The 26,821-nt window shown below is 41.5% G+C and overlaps 1 protein-coding gene across 4 annotated transcripts; it reads right to left on the bottom strand.

Moving 5' to 3' along the window:
• Position 1: 1 nt before the first annotated feature.
• LOC129833356 (interleukin enhancer-binding factor 3 homolog) lies at positions 2–26,310 on the bottom strand. 4 transcript variants are annotated; one of them, XM_055897895.1, is made up of 19 exons: positions 26,209–26,310; positions 17,885–17,977; positions 17,141–17,361; positions 16,793–16,973; positions 16,396–16,543; positions 14,101–14,192; positions 11,534–11,629; positions 11,201–11,312; positions 11,009–11,106; positions 10,383–10,494; positions 10,187–10,300; positions 9,884–10,089; positions 9,567–9,737; positions 9,307–9,444; positions 8,657–8,797; positions 8,413–8,533; positions 6,166–6,216; positions 934–1,332; positions 2–839 (listed from the first exon to the last, which is right to left on the bottom strand). In XM_055897895.1, the coding sequence occupies exons 2-19, from the start codon at positions 17,885–17,887 to the stop codon at positions 709–711; spliced, it is 2,535 nt and encodes an 844-aa protein (XP_055753870.1). In that variant the 5' UTR covers positions 17,888–17,977; positions 26,209–26,310; the 3' UTR covers positions 2–708. The 4 variants fall into 4 exon arrangements, with proteins under 4 accessions (XP_055753870.1, XP_055753871.1, XP_055753872.1 ...); XM_055897896.1 differs by having other exon boundaries at positions 17,885–17,980; positions 26,209–26,296; XM_055897897.1 differs by lacking the exons at positions 2–839; positions 934–1,332 and adding exons at positions 1,441–2,287; positions 3,425–3,488.
• Positions 26,311–26,821: the final 511 nt, after the last annotated feature.

The raw sequence follows: 26,821 nt of genomic DNA, 5'->3' as shown, positions 1-26,821 counted from the left end.
ATTTTTGTTCCTCCAAAATAAAAGTCCTTTATTGATACAAACACCACTTCTTATACACGGTTCTGAGAAATAAAATAATCCCAACCACCAAATCTACTTTGACCAGAAATGTGATAGACATTTTAAATGTCCTTCTAGTAACTTCCAAAATAATTTGTTAAAATTAAACTACAGAAATACATCAAGTAAAACATCGAAAAATAAATGTCTAAAATTACAAGCAAAAACTTCAAACAAGCAGTTCTCCAGACCCATTGTATTGTAAAATGAAAATTTAAACAAATCCTCAGCCAAAAACAACTAGTGGGCAACATAGTTAACTGTTTGTGTATGGACAGAAATAAAATCATAACTGGTGGTAAAAGGTTTTTTTTTTTTAATTTTTTTTTTTTTTTTTTTTTAAGATGTCATTCCCTCTTTTTTGGGTGGTAGTGATTGTGGGGAGGGGAAATTGGTGGAGTGCATACAAAGAAAATACAAGCTTGAACACTGACCAAAGTGATGAAATAGACCTTTTGATTCAGCCGTGGGGAGCTGCCAACTAATAAGTCCAGTTTATTTCTTTAAAGTAAAAAAACTAAAATAAAAATGCACGCCAACATGGAAAAACCAGGACAGCCACCATCGCTTCTTTGGAGAATGCTTGTGACAGGGTTGTGGGGCGGTACTGTGGGGCTCTGATGGGGGTATGCCGAGGGCGGATTCAGTCTATCTGTACTGGTAGTTTACAGTGGGGTCTCCCCTGCCGTATCCTACTGGGTTGTGGTATGGGGCTGGATTTGCACCATAGCTCTGGTTGGCTCCTGCCTGTGCGTTGTAATTTGACTGATTTCCGTAACCTACGGAAAAGAGTAAGTTGATTAGTGAAACTGTCAATAAAACAGCTTATGTTACGGTGTACTTGTGTTCCCCTTTGCCGAGAATCCAACTTACCTTCGTAACTGTAGTCTTGGCTGGAAACAGCGCTGCCCGTCACCTGGCTGGGGTAGGCAGTGCTGTAAGGATAAACCTCTGCTCCTGCCTGGTTTTGATTGAAGGTCTTATTGCCTTGCCCATAGCCCTGGCCATACTGGTTATAGGCACTCTGGCCAGGGGTGGTCTGGTAGGACCCTTGGGCCCCTCCACCAACTCCTGGTGGTCCAGGGAAGGTTGACTTGGCCTCCTTTTTGACAGGGGCTTTGGGGGCTGGAGAAGGGGTGGAGTAGCCTCCATCGTTCTGGTAGTATGAACCATAGGTTCCTGCAGCTGCCACGCCAGTAGTGCTGGCCGCAGGGACTTCAGTAACGGTGCCAGCAGCCGCAGCTCCACCATTTGCTCCACTATTGTAATAATCTAAAAGAAAAGAGGGGGTTTTGTAGAGAGTTCTGCCGTCACACCCATGCTTGTAAAGGCACTAAGATTAATACATTGCATTTAAGAAAGTGAAGCGTTTCACTAAAATTGTAGTACCACATTGTATGGGATATCACATTTATTTTTAAAAAACATACAAGACTTTATTTTTTACTTCACAATCATAATACAGAATGTCAGAATCAGTCTTGTGCAAGTATCAACAACACTGTGGTTCTTTCATGCCTAACGGTGCCTCACATGTGAGATAAATGAGGGACATTGTGAATATTGTCATTTTCAAGATAAGACTAGCATGTAACCACCATCATGCATCAAATCGCCATGATTTAGTAATTCTGACATTTGAATAAACTGCAAATACTCAAAGCAGCCTTATGATCCCATAACAAAAGGCAAAATAAAAAACATGTTGACAATGAGGTGATTAATAATACATGTTCAGACAAAATAAGACCGTTCACATCATAAGAAATTTCACTTTTTTTGTAGACATTCAAGACAGATGGCCACGATGGGATCAATCTCCCCAGTCTGACCCACTCCAATGTGCATGTCATCACAGTGGGCCATTAACCATCAGCCAACTATAACGCTCTGGTCTCAATTCCACTAAGGAGGGCAGTCTATTGGAAAAGTGTGCCTGTGTCTTTTGGCATATCCAGGTGTCCAGGTACGTCCCAGGGTTGGCAGAGGGTATGGAAGGTGACCAAAGGCAACATGCACTCACTGGCCTCCCATCTCTCTAGGCGTTGGGACATGAGTCGTAGCGGGTAAGCAAAGGGACAGTTTTTTCCCAGGGGAGTGATTGGAGTTCATGTTGTGGGAACACTATAGTTTGCTCCTCTTTCTCTACATTTTGTTTTGATTTAAAAGATTGGGATGATCTATGTCGCAAACTCGTGGTAGCCATAGCAGTCTGAGACAAAGTCACCTAAAGAATGAGACAGAGCAGAGAAGGAAAAATTTAATTAGATTGGTTTGTTTTTTGCCATAAAAAGTGGCATGTGTTAATGATTTGGTCAAATTGTTTTCAAACAGCTTTCTTTTTTTTTTTTTGTGTGGGACTTTTAGATTTCTCTGCTCCTGTCACGCTCAAGAAGGTGTTTCCTCAGAACAGGCTGCTGGTAGGAGGGGGTCTCATATTGGGGGGGGGGGGTCAAAGTGATATAGATTGAGTCCTGTGGCTTAACAAAGCAGAGAAATGTAAAATCATAATCGAACCAGGAATAAGAGCACTCAGGTTCCTTTGGTACTTTGAATGTCATCTAAACAATGGCATACTCTCTCAAAAACAAAAAGATACTTTGATTATAGATACAAAATAACTTTTCCAGGTCTTGTCTTGTTGGGAACCTCCAGATGTATGCCACTAAATCTCCTCCAAGATGGCTGAGCAGGTTGTGCTCTGATCAAACTACACTTCTGCTAATATTACAATGTGGGTAGAGTGAGAACCCCGCTTGTAGTGTCCTCATGATAAAGGTGGACATTAGAGGTCGACTGATTCAATCGGCATGGCCGACTTAATTAGGGACGATTGTAAGTTTTCATAACAATCGGTAATCTGCCTTTTTGGACGCCGATTATGGCCGATTACATTCCAATCCATGAGGAAACTGCGTGGCAGGCTGACCACCTGTTACGCGAGTGCAGCGTCAAAAGGACATTGTGGCTGCAATGAGCCAAGTTAAGTTGCTAGCTAGCATGAAACTTATCTTATAAAAAACAATCAATCTTCACATAATCACTAGTTAACTACACATGGTTGACGATATTACTAGGTTAAAACCTGTTGAGGCTAGGGGGTGCTGTTGTCACTATTTATGGAAATCGTGTAATTTTTGAAACGGCTTCCTACTAAATTCTTGATCGTACAATATGCATATTATTATTATTATTATTGGATAGAAAACAGTCTCTAGTTTCTATAGCCGTTGAAATTTTGTCTCTGAGTGGAACAGAACAGAACGGAACCTGACATGGAGTCAGATTTCACACATTTTGGCCCCTGATCTGGAGTCAGTTAAAAGGCCACTGTTATTGCTATGAGTATACAGACACTGCTTACGTCTTCCCCTGGATGTCTTTACGTGATGACGATTTGAATGGTATCGATTGCGCAATCACAGCCCCTATAAAACAAAAACACGTGTAGGTAGGAACTCTTTTCCAGATGCGTCATGCGCGCAGTGGACACCGACCTACTCTTTTTCCAAGCATTAGTGTAGCCAGTTATATTTCTCCGGTCATGTTTCTACTCGTTATAGGAGTTAAAAACATCATAAGGTAGTTAATTTAAACCGTTTTATAGCAATTTATATCTGTTTAGTGCGATTTTGGGACATTTATTTCTGAGACACTGTGAATCTCTGGGCACGGTTCCAGTTCATGCCGAACGCAATGGGCATTTCTACATGGCAAGAGGACAGCTTTCGACCAAAAGACGATTAGACCCAAGAAAGGATTCTTTGCCCAAGATTCTGATGGAAGAACAGCTCAAAGTAGGAACAATTTATTATGATAAATCGTGTTTCTGTCGAGAAATGTTAATCGCTTATGACGCCATCTTGCTAGACATAGCTTTGCTTGGCGCAAACTGTATTGAAAAGGATAATAAAAAAAATGTAAATCAGCGGTTGTATTAAGAATTAAATTGTCTATCAATCGCTGTCCACCCTATATTTTTTAGTCACGTTTATGAGTATTTATGTATACGACTAGATCACTGTCTAATATGGCGCACGACATTGTCTGACCAGCTGGGCAACTTTTGTCATTGTCTAACCATGATTTTGGTGGCTAAATATGCACATTTTCGAACAAACTGTATATGTATGTTGTAATGTGATGTTACAGGAGTGTCATCTGAAGAATTCTGAGAAGGTTAGTGAAAAAATTAATATATTTTGGCGATGTTTACGTTATCGCTCTCTTTGGCTAGAATCAATGCTCTGGTAACGTTTGCATATGTGCTATGCTAATATAACGATTTATTGTGTTTGCTGTAAGACACTTAGAAAATCTGAAATATTGTCTGTATTCACAGGATCTGTGTCTTTCGATTAGTGTATGCTGTGTATTTTTACGAAATGTTTGATGATTAGTAATTAGGTAAACACGTTGCTCTATATATTTATTCTAGTCCATTTGTGACGGTGGGTGCAATTATAAACTATGACATCTACCTGAAATATGCACATTTTTCTAACAACCTATCCTATACCATAAATATGTTATCAGACTGTCATCTGATGAGGTTTTTTCTTGGTTAGTGGCTATCAATATCTTAGTTTAGCCGAATTGGTGATAGCTACTGGTGTTGGTGGACAAATAAAAGATGGTGTCTTATGCTAATGAGTTTAGCTAATAGATTTATATCTTTACATATTGTGTCTTCCCTGTAAAACATTTTAAAAATCGGACATGTTGGCTGGATTCACATGATCTGTGTCTTTCATTAGCTGTATTGGACTTTAATGTGTGAAAGTTAAATATTTAAAAAATATATATTTTTTGAATTTCGCGGCTCTGCCTTTTCTGTGGAATGTGGGGGGGGGGGGGGGGGGGGGGGGGGGTGCCGCTAGCGGCACCCCAGTCCTAGACAGGTTAACTAGCTTGTCCTGCGTTGCATATAATCAATGCGGTGCCTGTTAATTTATCCTCAAATCACAGCCTAATTCAACTCCGCCAAACGGGTGATGATTTAACAAAAGCACCTTAAAACATCAATTCCTTTAACATCAATACACATAAGTCTATTTTTGAAACCTGCATATTTAGTTAAAATAAATGCATGTTAGCAGGCAATATTACCTAGGGAAATTGTGTCACTTCTCTTGTGTTCAGTGCAAGCAGAGTATATGCAACAGTTTTGGCCACCTGGCTCTTTGCGAACTGTGTTTCTTCCTAACAAAGACCGTAATTAAATTGCCAGCATTTTACATAATTATGACATAACATTGTGCAATGTAAAAGCAAGATTTAGACTTAGGGTTACCACCCGTTCGACAAAAATACAGAATGGTTCCGTATTTCACTGAAAGAATAAAAGTTTTGTTTTAGAAATGATAGTTTCTGGATTTTACCATATTAATGACCAAAGGCCCGTATTTCTGTGTTTTTATTATAATTGCGTCTATAATTTGATATAGCAGTCTGAGCGGTGGTAGGCAGCAGCAGGCTCATAAGCATTCATTCAAACAGCACTTTACTGCGTTTTGCCAGCTCTTAGCAGTGCTTGAAGCACAGCACTGTTTATGACTTCAAGCCTATCAATTCCCGAAATTAAGCTGGCATTACTAAAGTGTCTATAAGAACATCCAATAGTCAAAGGTATATGAAATACAAATGGTATAGAGATATATATATTAATTCCTTTAATAACTACAACCTAAAACTTAACTGGGAATATTGAACCACTAGCTTTCATATGTTCTCTGAGCAAGGAACTTACACGTTAGCTCTTTTACATAGCACATATTGCACTTTTACTTTCTTCTCCAACACTTTGTTTTTGCATTATTTAAACCAAATTGAACATGTTTCATTATTTATTTGTGACTAACTTGATTTTATTGATGTATTATATTAAGTTAAAATAAAATGGTTCATTGTTCATTCAGTAGCTTTTTAATTATTACAAATATATATATAAAAATCGGCATCTGCTTTTTTTGGTTCTCCCAATAAATCGGTATCGGCGTTAAAATCATAATCGGTCGACCTCTAGTGGACATATCAAATAAAAACCAGACTAGAAGTCGGAAGACTATTCCAGGGATTGGAAGATGAGGGAAAATCAATACTCACTATAGCCTCCAGAGTTTCCATTGTTCCCATATCCATAGCTTCCATAGCCACCTGAGGAGTTAAGCAAACCAACCATTACATTTCTCAGCTGACGTGAGATGTTGCCTACCATTTAATATATTGAAGAACAGTATTTACAGCATAAAGTCAATTCAGGTACAGAACACACAATTGCAAATAGTACCTTCAGAAAGTACTCATACCCCATGACTTATCCCACATTTTCTTGTATTAGAGCCTGAATTCAATATATATATATATATATATTTTTCTGAACCTACACACAATCACCCATAATGACAAAGGAAAAACATGTTCGTGGACCCCAAAAATATATACACACACTAACTCACATAAATATTCACACCCCTGGGTCAATAGATGTTAGAATCTTTGGCAGCGATTACAGCTGTGTGTCTTTCTGGTTAAGTCTAAGAGCTTTACACACATGGATTGTACAATATTTGCATATTCTTTAAAAAATTCTTCAAGCTCTGTCAAGTTGGTTGTTGGTCATTTGTTACATGCTGACCAGACCGGACAAATAGCGTGCGCGAGCTTCGCAAAATACATTTAGAAATCCATGTTATTCAATTATTGCGCGTGCCACCGAGCATCTGCGTTACCAAGGGCTAAAATAGAACTCCTTTCTATTTCTGACGCAGATCGCTCTGCAAGTCCTGCCTCTCCCATCTCCTCATTGGTTTATAGAAGCAGGTACCCACGTGCCATCTCCTCATTGGTTATACCCACGTGGGTGATTGAAAGACGGAATGTTTTGCCGGTCGTCGTGGTAATACTATGAAAGTGTAGATGCCAATCACCATATAAGTTCAAAGACGAAAAAGGCTGGAAGGAGGAGAGATGACTATAAACGAGTCGGTTGGCTGTTTTGTGTGGATTAATTGTTGTAGTAGAGGACCTTGTGCATTTCAAGTAAAATAACTCAATGTTTATATCCCAGGACAAATTAGCTAGCAATAGCAAGCTAGCTTAATAAGACAAATTAGCAATCAAGTGCAAGCTAACTAGCTAAGCTGCCATACATGTTTAATGCTTTTCGAACCTGTCCCCAAATTAATGTCATTGGTTCAGAGTTTGTTTTTATATTTTAACCTGCGTGTCGTGATCGCGTTTGGTGTGGGGGGGACAGAAGACATTTATGCACGCACGCGCGCAGCCAGTTTGGGTTCCGTGTAAGTCATTGCTAGACAGCCATTTTCAAATCTTGCCAAAGATTTACAAGCTGATTTAAGTCAAATCTGTAACTAGGCAACTCCGGAACATTCAATATCTTCTTGATAAGCAACTGTGTATAGCTGGCCTTGTGTGTTAGGTTATTGTCCTTCCATAGTCTCCCACTGCCTGATGGAAAACAGACAACCAGGTTTTTCTCTAGGATTTTGTCTGTGCTTAGCTCCACTCAGTTTATTTTTTATACTGAAAAACCCAGTCTTTAAAGATTACAAGAATATCCATAACATGATGCAGCCACCACTAGGCTTGAAAATATGGAGTGGTACTCCGTATTGGATTTGCCCCAAACATAACACTGTAATCAGGACAAAAAGTGAATTACTTTGCCAATTCTTTTGCAGTATTAGTTTAGTTCCTTGTTGCAAACAGGATGCATGTTTTGGAATATTTTTTACTCTGTACAGGCTTCCATTTCACTGTCAATTAGGTTAGTGTTGTGGAGTAACTACAATGTTGATCCATCCTCAGTTACTCCGATCACAGCCATTAAACTCTGTACCTGTTTAAAAGTCACCATTGGCCTCTGAAATCCCTGAGCGGTTTCCCTCTCCAGCAACTGAGTTGGGAAGGACGCCTGTATCTTTGTAGTGACTGGGTGTATTGATACAACATCCAAAGTGTAATTAGTAACTTCACCATGCTCAAAGGGATTACTTTTTAAAAATGTAATTCTTATTTTTCTCTTCTTTTTTTCACACCCATCTACCAATATGTTCCCTTCTTTGCGAGGTATTGGAAAACATCCCTGGTCTTTGTAGTTGAATCTGTGTTTGAAATTCACTGCTCAACTTAGGAACCTAACAAATAATTGCATGTGCGGGGTACAGAGATGGGGTAGACATTCAAAAATTTGACATTGGGGTAATGTGTTGGCCAATGACAAAATACACATTTAATCAATTTTAAATTCAGGCTGTAACAAAACATGGAGAAAGTAAAGGGGTGTGAACACTTTGAGGGCACTGTAGGTAGCATATAGCTCTGTTTTACCTTGTCCATAGCTGCCACCATTATTGAACCCTCGGCCCCTCCCCCTGCCACGCCCTCTACCTCTGCCCCTGGGAGTGGCTGCCGGGTCACCAGTCGGGTCACCCATCATGCCAAACCCATGCTGTTGGGAGAAAACACAAGGACTAAATGGACAGACGGGTCAGCAGCAACCATCATTACTCAGCTAATATATTTGACAAACAATAGCAAGCAAAGATATACAGTAAGGCAGAGGGAATCTTACCATTGGGAGTTTCTTCTTCTTGGCTGCCTCAGTCACAGAGCCCTCTGGGAAGAGTTTGTCCAGGGCTGCCAAGGCTGCATAGGCTTTGGCCACCTTCTTATTGGAGCCAGTCCCTTGGAACTTCTGTTCATCTATCTCCACCTGGAACAGGGGGAAAGACAGGTCAATACATAGACAAGAACAGAATAAAGCATGGGACACAGAATGTGTCAAAGCCAAGCTCATGTTGTTATTGTCCATGTTTAAAAGGACAAGTTCAATTTATTTGAACCAAATTTCAATTTGTATGTTGTTATAGAAGTGTCCAGACACTGTTTTAAAAAATGTACCTCACCAATATACTTCCTTGTTGCTCGTTCTGCAGTATGGGAGCCACAGATATACATGAACAAAGCTCCAAAACCCCCCAAATGTAATGTTAGAAATGACAAAGCTCTCAGTATAGTGATGCAGGGGTAAATACTCAAAACACAAAAAATGTAATTAAATAAAATAGACACCTCTATAAAATTTAAATAAAATCGAGATTTGGTGCAAATAAAGTAAACTTCTTCATTCATTGAAGCAGCTGGATATTTACTGTTAGATCCTAAAGGCATCAGTTTGGTTGCAGGGTGGATGGGCACTTCTTCCACACCTGAGACACTTACCTCCATGACGAAGCGTTTGTCGTGGCTGCCTCCGGTCTCTGAGATGAGCTCATACTTGAGGCCGCGCCGCTTCTCGTTCAGCTCCATCACAGGGTTCTTCCCATGTTTGGTCAGGATTGGTCCCTGTTGACGAGCACTCTAAGACAAAGAGACAGACATTTTAATTTCTCTGTAAACAAGGCCAATACAAGAAACTGGAGTCAAAACCGAGCGTAGTGTCCAAAAACATGGTTTTTAGTTCTACTCAAGAGGACCCATACCTCTGCACCGTCTGTGGCCTCCACGCTGTCCGCCCCTGTGGCTGCGGTGTCCATTGCGATGGGAGTGATGCAGGGCTTCACCACCTCCACAATGGCCGTTACCACCTCAGTCTTCACTGGCTCAGCAGTCTTCAGCTCCACACCTGTGGGGAGGCCCATGTCCTGGAGGACCTATGATTGGGCCAGGCAGAAGATTGGAAAGGAAAATATGTGAAGCGCAGCAGACAATAGTTACAATCACCGATTTCATGACAACACACAAAACGCTTAGAACATATATACCACTTACCCTGTACACCCCCCATCCACCCACTCACCTTGACAGCAACGTGAAGCTTGGCAGTGCGTTTGGATGGGCCTGAGGCTTCAAAGCTCTTGCCGTCCACCTCAACAGCCATGGTAAAGACTGGTACGTGCACCGGGCCAGTTTGGGAGAGGAGTTTATACTGCAGGCCAGGCTTCAGCTGGTTCAGCCTCATCAGAGCATTCATGGCCTGGGGAGGCTCTGACTTCTCATCTGGGGCTGGAGGGAGTGAAGATAAGGATAAAAAAAAAATTTTAAAACACTGTCACTAACACTGAAGAACTATGTAGAACAGGAAGAACTTAGCAACACCTACATTTCTTTTGCAACTTCTTTTTCTTCTTGTTTGGACTTTTGTCCTCCCCTCCTTCCTCTTCCTCGATGGGCCTCTTCATTGGTGGGGCGTAAGTTGTACTGGGGGGGATTTGGACTGCAACAAAAACACATGGACTGTTGAGCTTTTCCAAAATATGGACACTAAATTGTATGCACATGTCTGCAGCCTGGCTTACCTGTATAGTCAATTGGGGTCTCGCTCCTGGGTTTCCGGGGCATTTTGGAGGGAAGGGGGTCCATCCCTAGCACTTTGTGGAGCTGTCCGAAGGCAGACAGCCTTAAGGCATGCTGAAAACAAATGGTGATTTTTTCCATTCACTACAGCAAACAAGTATAGATTTTTTTTATTCCCCTTTTTCGTGGTATCCAATTGGTAGTTACAGTCGTCTCATCGCTGCAACTTCCGTACGAATGCGGGAGAGGCAAAGGCCGAGAGCCATGCATCCTCCGAAACACCACCCAACCAAGCAGCACTGCTTCTTGACAATGCCCACTTAATCCAGAAGCCAGCCACACCAATGTGTAGGAGGAAACACCTGGCAACCGTGTCAGCGTGCATGCGCCCGGCACGCCACAGGAGTCGTTAGAACGTGATGGGACATGGACATCCCTGCCGGCCAAACCCTCCCCTAACCCGGACGACGCTGGGCCAATTGTGTGCCGCTGGGTCTCCCGGTCACAGCCGGCTGCGACAGAGCCTGGACTCAAACCAGGATCTCTAGTGGCACAGCTAGCAACTGCGATGCAGTGCCTTAGACCACTGCGCCACTCGGGAGGCCCTGTGGATGTAGATGTGACTCACCTGGGCACTCTGTGTGAGGTCCTCCCTCTGCTGGAGGTCCAGGTGGCCAATAGCATCTGTCAGATCCTTCTCACATGGATCACAGATTCCAGCACCATCTAAAAACAAACAGGCAAATTATGACATCTTTTGGCTTGTGATGTGGAGCAGAGGTGCGAGGACATGTCCTCTCCGCTCTTTGAGACTACTCACCAGCCATGAGGATTCCAGAAGCCAGACACTCCAAAACTCTTCGCAGAGCCTCTCCTGCCCCCATTGGCCGGTTCCCTGTGCCAATTGCTTTCTCACACAGCAGCTCTATTGGCTAGAAGGGGTGAAGAGAAGATTTTTTGAATTTTGTCCAGATGTTTGGCAAATTGGATAAAAAGGCTGTAAATAAGAAATTGTTGAAGTTTGATGTACTAAGCCCCTTAAATAAATTCCCATCTTACACATCAAACCTGACTACTGTAATTAGAATGACATTTCTCAAACCAAATTCGCATTCGAAGAACCAGCTGGCAGAAAATGCTGCTGGTGACTCACCCATCCATGCAGTGGGGCCCAAGTGGGGACGCGGGAGCACAAGTCCCTCAGGATGCGGATGACGATGACACAGGACCTCAGCCCATTGGCCCTGGCCTGGAGACACAAGCAGGGAGGGGGAGGAGGGAGAGGGAGCCTTAGTAAAACAAGAACTCACAAAAACACGAAGCAGCAGCTACATCAAAAAGCCACACAGACTAACGGCTCTGCTTGTCATTATTGTGGTACAGAATGGGAAGAGTGCAGCATGAATCTGATATTTGTTCTGTCTGCAGATGTGGTTATTGAATTTAATATCCAACTCCATGTGTGTGAAATAAAAAGCAGATTTGATCAGTGGTACAGTAATAGGTATGACATAGTAGTGATTGTTGAGCAATTGTGCTTCTTGCAGCTCTGTATCAAAAATGTGTCAACTTGTGAGATTCTGTTAAATGATGAGGGAGAAGGGGAGTCAATGTAAAGCCAAATGCTGACATGGAAAAATGTAGGACAACGACAGTATTTATAATCTGCTTAGTTTAATGAGTGGTGATACAATAACCTTTAGAGCTACTGTAAGGTGTATGGGGTATACCAGGGGCCTCATTTATAACCATTGCGTGAATTTAACAGTAAATATGTGCGCCATTTCTGAAAAGACTGCGCACGGACAAAAGGATTTATACAAACTTAGCATTTTCCCCGTTAGAAATCAGACCAGTCCTATTTTTTTTTTAAGTGTGCGCGTTAATTAACGAGCAGGATAACTCCACCAGAAAACACCCATATTTCACATTTTATGGTGACAATAATGCCCTTATTTGCTGTATACTAGTATTAGAATTAGGCAAAGACAGCATCTAAAGGAAATAGCAATGGCGAACTTGATCAAATGTCTTGTGTTGGCAGAATGTTTTCTTTTGCTGTATCTGACTGTTTCTGAAAGCCAAAATTAATTGCAAATTGTGGACCTGTAAACAGATCGTTGAATGCAATAATGTTTTGAATCGACTTTTCCCCCACAAACCTAAATATGTAGCAATGCCCTCAAGTTCTGAAACAATATCTACTCTGAAAAAAATGAAAACTACCGTAGGCCTACACACTTCAACGCAAAAGATCAACTGCCCGTTCACCGGTTAAATTCTCCTGTTGGATGCATAGACTAAAAACATGACATTATAAATAGCACATCCAATTGGCCCAAATGAGAGATGTGTCATGGTAATGTGTTGTATGGCTACTTCAGGAATATAAACTCAACCGTCTTAACATGGCCAGAAAAGTTGAGGAATGTATTATGCAAAAGTTTGATGTATGTATTATGCTTCTAAATAAAGTGTAGTCTCCTGGAGAAATTTGACATAACAGTATTCAGACGTAGGCCTAGCCTACAAACGTCAATGAAAAGGTGAACTGTCTGTTCTACTGTTAAACGGCGTTTTGGAATGGATCACATAGCAAAATACAGTAGTAAATAGATAAGCTATTTCAAGTAACGTAAGTCAAATTCAACAAGCGATGGGAAGAATGGTAGCCTACACTAACTTGTTGTAGGCCTATAGACCATTTTGCGAGTAGCCCTTCAAATCACGAGTCTGAAAAGGTGAAACATTTATTCTGCAATGATCATGTGAGTGAAATAGGCTTTTATTTTAGAATTCAAAGAAAATAAAAACATCTTGCTCTTCTCACGAAATGGCAGATTTTGGCATTATTTTTAGCTAGGCCACCGTTTGTTATGAGTAGGAGTAATATTCCCCATTAGCACAAGGCTACCACTTTCACCTTGCAATGTAATACTTCAACAACTAGAAACTGTGCTTATGCATGGTCTAAAGTTCGCGGGAGGAGAGGCACATTCTCTCAGTTCAGTTTTTTAAATTAATGCCAACATTGGTGCACGCATGTTTTGGGGCATATTTTGTGCGTAAGCAATGTTAATAAATGAGGGCCCAGAAGACGGACTAGTGAATTTTACATTTTCTAACTAAGGTGCAATATTCCTTTTTTGTGGCACACAGAAAGCTGAAACAGCCAGAGCATGGGGGATTGGAGCCTACACACTCTACAAGAACAGGCTGCAGAGATGGTGCGCTTACAGTTAAGAGCGAAAGATGACAGTTCACTATGATGACTAAGAATCAACATAGTCCACAACGAGGAATCAACCTCAACACAATATGATGGTACAGAAAAGAGTTGTCAATTGATAATATTTGAGAAATATTGCACCCGAGTGTAGCAAGTTATTTCCACATCTCTGATCAAAATTAAGCAGTGGTTTAAGACAACGGTTGCTTTGAGGGGATTGTTGAACGTCCTTTCTAAAAGCAGCATTGAACATTTTCAATGACACTGCAATCAAACCTGTTAAGTCAGCAGAGCATCTCTACAAGGTAATGACAAAGGTTTCGTTGGAAACGCTATAAAAACCACAGAGTAAGAAGTCTACTACAGGTGATAGATACACTTCGAAAGGACATTTAAAAATAAAAACACAGAAAAAACGACCAAAGAAAGAAACTGCGTCAAATGGAAAAAAAACTCAACTACTTTAAGACAAATAAAGACAAGATGCAAACCTGGAACCACTTGGCGTGGCGAAGAGATGCCAAGGCAGTAAGGCATTTCTGCCTGTCCAGAACATCCGGGGGATCGTTGACTGATAGCGTTTCTATTGGCGGGTGGAATAAGAAGACAAGGTACAGTTTGACCAAGGGGGGTTCTGTCACACGGCCAGGGGGAGTAGGCAGCTTTCCCAAACCACAGGCAGGACGGGGAAGGGGAGGGGGACCCCCCACCTGGAGAACTAATGGTCTGAACCTCTCAGTGAAACTGCAATTACACTAAAGATATGTAACTTCAACCCACTTCAGAAACTGCTGTTAAGTGGGTGATTTCTTAAGATCACTCCCAGTAGGCCTATATGGAGAAAAATGTGTATGGATGTAAGTTTACAGTGGGAGTGAATTATCAAAAGGGAAGTTGTCTCCATTATGTTAACTCAATGTCAACTCGTATGCCTCAGCCCAGTTATGAAGTCTGAGTGCTTTGCTATAACAATGAGAGGTAGAGCCCCTCCCCTTCACCCCTATACTGGGTGTACTGCTTAGCCCCTTCCGAGACAGAGAGCGTCCAGTTGGTCAAAGGTCCAGCGTCCCTAAAAATTGACAAACTAGAAGGCTTGACAGAGAGAATCAGATGCACAAAATTATCAAAACAAGTCCACACTGCAGCAAAACTGATGGCCTTCAAGAGCCAAACTGGGCTTCAATGTTGACACAGTTATAGATAAGGCTAGGTTGATGCCTGTTGGGTACATCCAACTTCCTGTTTAGAAAGTCTGAGGGGGAACATGGGCCGCCACCGACCAGTATCCTTTCCCATAATATACAGTGCCCTCCGTAATTGGGAAAGCAAAGCATTTTGTCTTCTTTTGGCTCTATACTCCAAACGTTTGGATTTGAATTCCAACAATGACTAGGAGGTTAAAGTGCAGACCATCAGCTTGTGTTTGAGGGTATCTATACCGGGTGAACCGTTTAGAAATTACACCACTTTTAGTACAAATTCACTTGTGTATAAAAGTAGTTAAAAGTTTAATATTTGGTCCCATATTCATAGCATGCAATGACTACATAAAGCTTGTCACTCGACATTTGTTGGATGCATTTTCTGTTTGTTTTGGTTGTGTTTCAGATTATTTTGTGCCCAATAGAAATAAATGGTAAATAATGTATTGTCGTTTTGGAGTAACCTTTATTGTAAACAAGAATATGTTTCTAAAACAGTTCTACATTAATGTGGATGCTACCATGATTACGGATAATCCTGAATGAATCTTTTGGGGTGGTATGATATTTGTGTATCTAACTTCAAACAAATAATTATTCACGAGTCATTCAGGATTATCCGTAATCATGGTAGCATCCACAAGCTTGATGTAGTCATTGTGTGCTATGAACATCGGACCAAACACTAAACTTGTTACTACACAAGTGAATTTGTCCCAATACTTTTGCTCCCCTAAAATGGGAGGGGGGGGACTATGTACAAAAAGTGCCGCATTTTTTTTTTTTGAACAGTTCACCGATATGGATGAAAATATCCTCAAATTAAAGCAAACAGTCTGCACTTTAAGCTCATGGTCATTGATTTCGTATCCAAACTTTTGAAGTAGAGCCAACATTTTTTTTTAGATGCTTCACTGTGCCAATAATTACAGAGGGCACTGTAGGTATTTCTTGCATTAATTATTGAACTTATGACTGACTCCCTTTGCGTCGGACATACCCCCGTGGATTGGATTTACAAAGACTGCGATCACAGTTGTCCCCTGATTTTGACTGTGACTGGGAGAAGTGACATTCAGCCATGCAGAGTCAAAGAGCCCCTGGCGTTATCTGTAACCTGTGTACTCCCTGCTGATGAACAACAGTCAATAGCCCAATGCTGGGTCTAGTAACCAGAACACTTGACAACACTTTGCAACTCATTTTTGCTGCAATGCAAACCGTTCATCAGTGTTCAGTATAAAACATGCAAACAAAGTGGTGTTTGTTTTTTTGTTATTCTCAGTAAGCCTTCATATAGTTAATGTCTGGACTCCATAGGGAATAGAAAACCTTTTTCAGTCAGTAACTAGCCTTTCTATACTGTGTATTGGGCCATCAAAAATGTACATCACATTACATGGAACTACGAGAGTCTAAAGAGCTATAAACATAGCATGGCTTCATTACATGACAGTTCCCACATATCCCCTAGCTCCATTGAAGGCCCAATAAACAATATCTGTCTAGACTGGCTGCCTGCCTGTTTAGTCTCCCTGCCTAAGGGGGCGCCAGTGAACCGTCTGCCCCTGTGTGGCAGCCTACCTCCGGCAGCCTGTTTCTCCACCTCCTCGCGGACCAGGGGGGACGTCATGTTGATAGTCAGGGTCAGGGGAGGCTCCTTGGTGCTCTTGATCACGATGGTGGCTTCACGGATGACCTGAGTGACCTCATACTTGTCCTCTGTGATGGTCTGCCAGGTAGAACAGGAGGGATTGTTAATACAATAGCCATGTAGTGGCTATCCCGCCAAGCAGTCAAGGTCATGTACCACCAAGAAAAAAAAGTTTAAATTTTTTTTTGCGACTATTCTTCCCAAATGAATGCATCACCCCACAACTGAAATGATGCAGGAGAGTATATTCTCGAAAGGTCAAATTCAACTTCACAAAGCCAACTGAATATGAAGACACAGAAAACACCAGAAGGTGAATGGACTCACCTTGAGTTGCACAGCCAGGTTGTCTGCCACGTTCTTCAGCAGGGTGATGGTGGGTTTGTCCTTACACAGAAGGACCAGCTCCAGGTCCAGGTCCCCCTTCAGCAGCAAGCCCTTGGCCACCAGGCCCACCCTCATCACACCACGCAGGGACCGTGTGGCCTGTTCCGACGCCTTGGGCTCACTGACAGAGGAGACATCAGTACCCAGGTCAATTACCTTTGAAACTTAAAGCTGAAAGTTATGCTGCCTTCACCAACACTCCAGCCTTGATGGTGCAAGAAATATTTCTACGCAACTGACATGTTGTACACCATGCACCATTTTGAATACAATTTCCCACTCCCTTACCTTTCTTTATCAGACTCGGTTCCGTCTGGCTCAGACTTGACCACCTTCTCCTGCTCGTCCAGCCAGTCGGAGACAGCCTTGAGGGCACGCTCCGTGTGGGACACCATGTTCTGCACACCCTCCAGCTCCTCCTGTGTGGGGTACACAGCGGAGTGCTTGGCCATCACGTGGCGGTCATCGTTCATGAAGATACGCATGGAACGGTGGCGCAGGGGAGGAGGCTGGACGGGAAAAGAGGAGTTATTTTAAGGAATTGACTTCAGCAGGTCACAATTGTAGGCAGTAAGTGGCTTTGATAGGAAGAAACAGTCAATGTGATAAACCCCCCCCCCCCTGTAATTCTCAAAATACAGTAATGACTAACAAGGACTATTTCTCTTTGTCAGCTTTCACTGTCCTTACATACAAATCCATGGACTACTGCTGGGTGAGAGTCATGCCCAATTAGAAGAGTGCAATCAAGTGCAAGCAGAACACGTGTTCCAAATGCACAGGGCAGTTTTGACTGGCAGCAACCTGAATTACCCTTAGTGGACATTTGATGGAACTGATTTTTTTTAGGTCTACTTATATGCCACGTGCTTGTTAACTTAAAAAGAATCTTCTCAATCAATTATGTCAGACATAGGCAAATTATTATAGTGGTGAGGCTAGTAAAACGTAAGCGCTCCATGTTCACTACCAAATAGAAACGGTTTACACAAAATAGCCTTCCTAAAATTGAGTGTATAAGAAAAGCAGTACCATAGTTGCTTTGGAGTCTTTGATCCTGTGTATATGACAGTAATACAAGAACAGGTCCTTCCTGAGACAGAACACCAACACTGCTGCTTCGTTCTGCTGACAACAAAAGAACATGTTTAAAATCAGCAAAGCAATAAAAGGCCAGATTCCCCTGGAATAGCAGACGGCATTTTATTGATAATATAAAAACATGGTATTTAAGGGTAACAGAACATAGGTCTGTTCAAAGAAATCCCTAAGGATGCGCCTTCCTAAAGTGAAGGGTGGCTTTGCATGACAAGGGAAATTCCATGCTAACGGAATTACACGGAGACACCAATTTTTCACTTTAAAATGTATACCAAACAAACCATTGTTTTCTAAGTTTAACAAACCAACAACTATGCACATTGACTGCTTTAAACAGGAGTCTCAGCATAATTCAGATACCACGGAATTGCCCATAGGCTAAGTGTGCTGATCCAGAACGTAACATGGGTGTTCATACTGCAGCCTGTTGCAAACCTGGGTTGTGTTCAGTAGACACGGAATGAAAAAATAAAAAAAGGACTCAATGAGCACTGTTATTGGACAAGGTTGCGCCTCTGCGTAAAAATGTTTCTCCCATTTGAGCCCCACTGTATAAAACCCAGCGCCAAAAGTGTTGATTTAAAAATGGACAGCTCCATCATTGTAGGCCTACAGATGAGCAGGACACCTGTCGCATTCATCCTCCCAAAAATAAAAGATGGGAGAAGTTGGACAAGGGCTGAAGCAGGGCCAGGACACAACTGTACCACAATCCTTGGAGGCTCCAACAGAATCTACTTTCAAAACACTGATTCAATCAGTTTGATTATGAATCAGTTCTGCAGGAGCAGATGCCAGATAGTGACTAAAACATAGCTCTACCACGGAAGATAAATTGGGCTACTGCCCCTGTATACCAGTATGACTCCGAGAGCAATAACGACCTAAAAAACATGGTTCTTCAGTTGGCCGTGAGTTTGAAATTAACTTTTCACAGCCAGTGTACAGTTTGGAATGATATGGGTATCAACAGACCTGTTGTACATGCACAGTCCTAAAGCCAAAATGCATTTAACACATGAGCGCACTGCAGTTAAAATCTATGAATGGTTTATTGCAGTTGACATTAATTAGAAACTGGTAGTACCCCACAGCTTGAGCCGCTCAGTTCTGACAGTAAACCTGGCTGAGAAGTCATGTGTCAAATCCCTCCATTCAGGAAACTAGCTACACATTGTAACGGCAGCGATATGTGAATGCTTCCATACAGCCGTTACATCTTAGCTAGTGTAAAACGTCAGGAGCAATTTTTCAACTAACATTTACAATTCTCAACTTACCATAGTCTTCTCCAAACCCATCGCTAGTTGCAGGAGAAACATTTGAAGGAAGGAGAACAAGCCGCGCCTTTTTTTGAGTTTTATTTTTTAAAGTTCAGAATAAAAACAATATTTACTCAAAAAGGGTGTTGATTGTTTTCCCATCATCCCCTGATTCAGCATATGCCCTTTTCATGGCACGCTTGGTTCAATAGCTATTGATACAGGGTTCGTAGACAGTGAAAAGCCAAATTAAAAGTACCTTTTCAAGCACTAATATTTATTTTCAATTACCATCAACTTGTAATAGTTCCTATTATGCAATCATTTCTAGTCGCCACCAGATAACGGTGTATCGCCACAACCCCATGAAAAAAAAAGAAGCTTACTATTCATCACTACCTTACAAGTTCTACTCAGGGTTGTTTCACTACATTCATGGTGGTGAGTATTAACGAAACTTGAGTAGTGATGAGCAGGGTTAGACATGCCTATTGGCATAATTCCACCTTAATGACTATTGTATTTTTATTGGGCATCTACAACTTAATAGCTACAAAAAAGTGTGTTGCTTCTGACTGGCAGCTTTAGTGTCGCTGGTCGGGATGGCTGTGTGCAGAAAACCGCATGCGAACGGCAGGAGCCTGTGAATGAGGCGATTGGCAACAAAGGTCTGGAGGTTGTTGCAGAGGAAAATGTCACAATGTAGAACTGGTGCCAGCGCAGGATGCCAGCGTGTGCCTTTCCCCCTTCATATGGCTCTTCAGGGCTCATTCACCCATGCTCGCAATGTCAATCTGATGCATTTGTTGCACTTTACACAGTGTGGGTTGGTTGGTCCAGTGATGTAAAAAAAGGTGTCAATTGTTGGTCCCGTGTTTCATTAGCTGAAATAAAAGATAGCAAAAATCCTGCAATGCACAAAAGGCAGGATTATATCTAAATTTGCCTGCCATTTTGGCATTTGGTTTTTCATAATTCTGTTCTCTCATTGTAATTGAAGTACTTTTCCAAGTACCAACTTGAGAAATTTTCCGATTGAAGGTATTCCAGTGGTTTTTTAGAGTACCAAATTCAAGTACTTTAACCTGTTAGTGAATAGGGGCGCTATTTTCACTTTGGGAAAATATCGTGCCCAAATTAAACGGCCTCGTACTCTGTTCTAGATCATTCGATATGCATAGTATTATTACTATTGGATAGAAAACACTCTGAAGTTTCTAAAACTGTTTGAATTATATCTGTGCGTAAAACAGAACTCATTTGGCAGCAAACTTCCAAACAGGAAGTGAAAATTCTGAAAATGGGGCTCTGTGTCAGGCCTTGCCTATTCAATTGCCTTTTATTTATGGATCTGTATGCACTTCATACGCCTTCCACTAGATGTCAACAGGCAGTAGAATGTTGAATGGGGTGTCTAGCTTGATGTGAGACCGAATGAGAGCTTTTAGAGTGACAGGTCCGCAATATTGGCAGTATTCAACTGCACACCAGGGAACCCCACATTGTCTTCTGAAATGCGTTAGGTATACACGACGAAATGCTCCGGCTCTGACTTTTTTGGATACATATGATAAAAACATCATAAAGATGGATTTAACCAAGTTTGACCAGTTTATTCGACATTTATTGTGAATTTTGGAATTTTTCGTTCCATGCGCCAAGCTTTCATGGACACGTGAGCACGTGAGTATGCTAGCCAAAGTTGCTAATTCGACAGAAGAAATGGACATTCTAAATCAAAATAACGATTTATTGTGGAAATAGGACTCCTTGCACTACATTCTGATTGATGATCTTCCAAGGTAAGAGAATGTTTATGATGTTATTTCGTATTTTTGTGGTACATGTTGGCTCCAACAAGGCGGTGAATTGCTGGGCGCTCTCACAATATTGCATGCTGTATTTTGTACTAAAGTTTTTATTATAATTTTTTTATCTAACACAACAGTTGCATTAAGAACCAGTGTATCTTTCATTTGCTGTACAACATGTATTTTTTAGTAAAGTTTATGATGAGTTTTTTGGTTAGATTACGTGAATGTCCAAACTTTCTCCGGACAATTTGGTGCATTATGGCTACGTATTCACAATGTAAAACCACGATTTGTAGCTCTAAATATGCACATTTTCGAACAAAACATAAATGTATTGTATAACATGATGTTATAAGACTGTCATCTGACGAAGTTGTTCAAAGGTTAGTGATTAATTGTATCTCTATTTGGGGCCTCCCGGGTGGCGCAGTGGTCTAGGGCACTGCATCGCAGTGCTAACTGCGCCACCAGAGTCTCTGGGTTCGCGCCCAGGCTCTGTCGCAGCCGGCCGCGACCGGGAGGTCTGTGGGGCGACGCACAATTGGCATAGCGTCGTCCGGGGTAGGGAGGGTTTGGCCGGTAGGGATATCCTTATCTCATCGCGCTCCAGCGACTCCTGTGGCGGGCCGGGCGCAGTGCGCGCCAGCCAAGGGGGCCAGGTACACGGTGTTTCCTCCGACACATTTAACCTGTTGGAGATGGGGGCGCTGTTTAGACTATTTATGCTAATGTGGCTAATTTTTTAAACGGCTTCCCACAAAATCCTTGATCGTACAATATGCATATTATTATTATTATTGGATAGAAAACAGTCTATAGTTTCTATAGGAGTTGAAATTTTGTCTCTAAGTGGAACAGAGCCCATTCTACAGCAATTTCCCTGACATGGAGTCAGATTTGAGAAATGTTGGCCACTTTTCTGAAGTCAGTTAAAAGGGCACTGTCGTTGCTATGACTATACGGACACTTCTTACGTCTTCCCCTGGATGCCTTTACGTGATGACGATTCCAACGGGCTCGATTGCGCGTTCACAGGCCCTACAAATGAAAAAACTCTGAAGCTAGTCATTCTTTGGGAGCTGCGTAACGCGCGTGGAAGACACCGACCCTCTCCTGTTCCAAGCGTTAGTTTAGCCTGTTATATTTCTCCGGTCATCTTTTCACTCGTTATAGGAGTTACAAACATCATAAAGTAGTTAATTTAAAGCGTTTTATAGCAATTTATATCCGTTTAGTGCGATTTTGGGACATTTATTTTTGCAACGATGTGAAAAGTTGGGCACGCTTTTCAGTTCATCCCGAACGCAGTTGACATTTCCACATGGCAAGAGGACAGCTTTCCACCAAAAGACGATTTCTCCCAAGAAAGGATCCTTTGCCCAAGATACTGATGGAAGAACAGCTCAAGGTAGGACATTTTTATTATGATAAATCGTGTTTCTGTCGAAACATTTTAGTGGCTTAGGACGCCATGTTTTTTGACGTAGCTTCGCTTGGCGCAAACTGTATTGAAAAGTAAGGATAAATTAAAAAATGTAATAACGCAATTGTATTAAGAATTAAATTGTCTATCAATCCCTGTCCACCCTATATTTTTTAGTCACGTTTATGAGTATTTATGTATAAGAGTAGATCACTGTCTAAGTGGCGCAAGGAAATTTTCTGACCAACTGAGCTACATTTCACATTGTCTAACCATGATTTTGGTGGCTAAATATAAACATTTTCGATCAAACTGTATATGCATGTTGTAATGTGATGTTACAGGAGTGTCATCGGAAGAATTCTGAGAAGGTTAGTGAAAAAATTAATATCTTTTGGCGATGTTGACTTTTATCGCTCACTTTGGCTAGAATCAATGCTGGGCTGCTAATTGCTATGTGCTAAGCTAATATAACGATTTATTGTGTTTTCGCTGTAAGACACTTAGAAAATCTGAAATATTGTCTGTATTCACAGGATCTGTGTCTTTCGATTCGTGTATGCTGTGTATTTTTACGAAATGTTTGATGATTAGTAGTTAGGTAAACACGTTGCTCATTGTAATTATTCTAGTCCATTTGTGATGGTGGGTGCAATTGTAAACTATGCCATATACCTGAAATATGCACTTTTTTCTAACAAAACCTATCCCATACCATAAATATGTTATCAGACTGTCATCTAATGAGTTTTTTTGTTGGTTAGGGGCTATAAATATCTTAGTTTAGCCGAATTGGTGATGGCTACTGGTGTTGGTGGACAAATAAAAGATGGTGGATTATGCTAATGTGTTTTTAGGTAATAGATGTACATCTTTACATATTGTGTCTTCCCTGTAAAACATTTTAAAAATCGGAAATGTTGACTGGATTCATAAGATCTGTGTCTTTCATTAGCTGTATTGGACTTTAATGTGTGAAAGTTAAATATTTTAAAAAAATATTTTTTTTGAATTTCGCGGCACTGGTTTTTCAGTGGGGGGGGGGGGGGGGGGGGGGGTGTGCCGCTAGCGCCACGCTGATCCTAGACAGGTTAAGAAGCATTTAAGAAGCTGTTAAGAAGCAGTACGGCTGGTTGGGTTGTGCTTCGGAGGACGCATGGCTTTCGACCTTCGTCTCTCCCGAGCCCGTACAGGAGTTGTAGCGATGAGACAAGGTAGTAATTACTAGCGATTGGATACCACGAAAATTGGGGAGAAAATGGGATAAAAATTATAAAAAAAAAAAAAAAAATCTCTATTTGTGGGTTTTGTGAAAGCTACCTTTGCGGTGGAAACATGGCGTTGTGTGTTTGGCTATTGTGGTGAGCTAACAAATGTATATTGTGTTTTCGCTGTAAAACATTTTAAAAATCAGAAATGATGGCTGGATTCACAAGATGTTTATCTTTCATTTGCTGTATTGGACTTGTTAATGTGTGGAAGTTAAATATTTCAAAAAAATATTTTTGAATTTCGCGGCGGAATGTTGTGTGTGTTCCGCTAACGGAACCCTGGGGCGAGAAAAGTTAAGGCACCTTTTGAAAACCCTGTTGAGAGCAAACCGAATAATCCAATACAAAACTAACTTTACATTGATGCTGAACGAAGCATATACCTACCGCTCAATCTAAAAAGTTGGGTAAACAGTACTTTCCTGTGGATATTTTGTCTCAAATTTCAAGCAGCTGAAGGACAAACCACTGACAAGCGGTAAAGTGTTTATGTAATTGTATACAACATTCTGGCTTGTCAGGAACATTCACATAATAATTTGCTAACCAGGGCCTAGCCAGCAAATCCGACCCGCTTGCTTGGTGGCACTAGGGTCGGACAGGCTTCCTGTCTAAATTAAGACACTGTGGAGCCGGCAAAAAATATGGCTTGGGAAAACACCTCAATCCTGGGATGATAACTGGTTGTACCCCAAATTGTTCCATTATCCCAACTGTTGCACCAAGACCGAATGACTGCTTGATTTTAAGGTAACTGATGTTTGTCCACATGCTAGCTAGCAGTAGCCATTATGGATTGGCACGTCACTTGAACAACAAATGGAGCCAATTGGCTGACACTGATATTCGAAAATGGCTGTTGTGGCTTATGCTAACGTAAACTCACGTAAACCGCCTTGGTCCGTACAATTGCCCTTATTTTAGCGCCCCAAAAACGTAATACTTCCAGATCAACTGTAATGTCAATACCATTGTAAAGCACAATTTCTCCCCTTTCCAACAGAATCAATTATATGAGCTAAACGCTGCCCGTTTCTGCATAATTCAAGCAGGCAATGAGGCCCTTCGGGTCTTTTTAGAAATGGCGGGTGGGGAAGCGAAACTAATGCGTGATAGTGAGAAGGAGAGATGTGTGGGAAAATAGATTTTTTTCACTCGATCTGTCCAACTTAACACTTTATCGCCTATAAAATGTAAATAAAACACTATAAAGAGTTTATATAATGTGTCATTACATACCTATTTGAAGGTTTGTGTCGAATTTGAATCGGGTTTTTAGGGCGGTGCTAAAGTGATCTCACCCCATTCCGGGGTAAACAGTCGCTTTGAGAATGATGATCGCATGCAATGATGACGCAAAAAATGACTAGGTATCCCCCTTACCCCTGTCACTGTCCATTTCTTGTTTTTAAACAATGAGAGAAGTGTTACACCTGGTGGTGAGAGATTGTAAGACAGAAATAGTTGCTTTATGCGTACTGTACGTTACGACATGACACGTCACGATGTAACGGAGGGTCCGTTTTTTCAACTTTTCTCCAATACTATAGCCATTACCATGTCGATCAATGCTTGAATATAAACCTAGTTCATACCCCCGATTTTGAAGTCAACACAGTCGCTACAATCCCATTAGTTTTCTTTGTAGCCTCGTTTGAATGTAGCGGTTGCGCACATTTGTACGGAATGGGGTGAGTTTACCTTACCTAGCCTGAGGAAAAATACACTTTTCCTGGAGAAATAAACTACCAGTTGATAAATAATGTGACAATTCATCATACAGAGCTATATTTTGCGCAGGCTCTGTGGTGTCTTTATCTACACATGAACGCTGTCTGACCCTAGTCAGTGTTGCTGTAAGCAAGTGGGTAGGATCTGCTGGCTAAGAGAATCCTTCCAGCCGCCATTTTAATTTCAAGCCTCAATCCAGTGCGCCAGTCTGGAACATGCCCCTTGCACGAGTCACACCACGATTAGACTGCTAGCTATGTGGGTATAGCTAGATAGTTACATATAAAATGCCATATGTCATCGCCATTTTATTGTGATAACTAGCCAGTTAGATAACGTTTCATGAGATTAGCTAGCGTGGTAAACCCAAGATGGTCGTGTCCTCGCATTGTAGCTAACGTTGACTAGCCATAGCTACGTAGGCAATCAAACATAACTATGGACAAAATCCTGCATTTGCTTTCAATTCCTAACCGCGTATCTTAATAATATTTTTTTCTCCATAATATGACGTTAGGTAGCTAGCATGGTGCCTTACGACGTGCTACCTTGCTTGTGGTTCGAGCTGAGGGAGCGTTCTGAACAAAGAGGGCTGCTGCTAGGCTAACGTTAGCTTGCGAGACGTTATTCGTACAACGCCAAACTAGTGCCACCGGCAATATAGTTGCTTAATTCATGTTCATAGGGACGGTGGTAATCATTTCATAAATCTGAATATAATGTGCATCTTTATGAACCATCTTCCTAAACTTACCAATTCAGCAACGCTTCGCTCCAACTCTCTTCGCCGAGGAGCAGAAATGACTACCTGAACAGCAAATTCTGAAGGCTAATTGGGCGAAAGTAGCATGTGACTAAAGAAGTAGCCAATCCCGTTTCACCTTTGTATGTATAGGCTGAAATGTAAATGACCAGCTAGCTAGTTCATGAGTCAATATCGTACTGTAGGATAATCACCAGCCAATTTCCCAAAATTACATAGCTACTGTAAATCATTATTTAATTATTTACTCTATACACCATGCCCTGTTTATCCAGGATACACAATAGTTATGATTTGATATCTGGGGATTCCATTAAAGTGTGACTAAACACACACATTTCAGACAGAAGATGTGGTATATTTAAACAATAAGGCCTGAGGGGGTGTGGTATATGGCCAATATACCACGGCTAAGGGCTGTTCTTACTCACGACGCATCGCGGAGTGCCTGGACACAGCCCTTAGCCATTGGCCATATATCACAAACCCCAGAGGTGCCTTATTGATATTATAAACTGGTTACCAACGTAATTGAAGCAGTAAAAATAAATGTTTTGTCATACCCGTGGTATACGGTCTGATATACGACGGCTGTCAGCCAATC

The sequence above is a fragment of the Salvelinus fontinalis genome, chromosome 34, assembly GCF_029448725.1.
Source record: "Salvelinus fontinalis isolate EN_2023a chromosome 34, ASM2944872v1, whole genome shotgun sequence".
NCBI lineage: Eukaryota > Metazoa > Chordata > Actinopteri > Salmoniformes > Salmonidae > Salvelinus > Salvelinus fontinalis.
Note: the sequence above shows the minus strand (reverse complement) of the source record. Positions and strands in the feature narration are given on the sequence as shown.

Excerpts from the sequence above, each read along its gene's own strand:
- LOC129833356 (XM_055897895.1), bottom strand. Across the intron at positions 10,495-11,008 it reads ACCTCACACAGAGTGCCCAG|CATGCCTTAAGGCTGTCTGC; the intron begins GTGAGTCACATC and ends ATTTGTTTTCAG. Across the intron at positions 8,534-8,656 it reads AGAAGAAGAAACTCCCAATG|CATGGGTTTGGCATGATGGG; the intron begins GTAAGATTCCCT and ends TTCTCCCAACAG.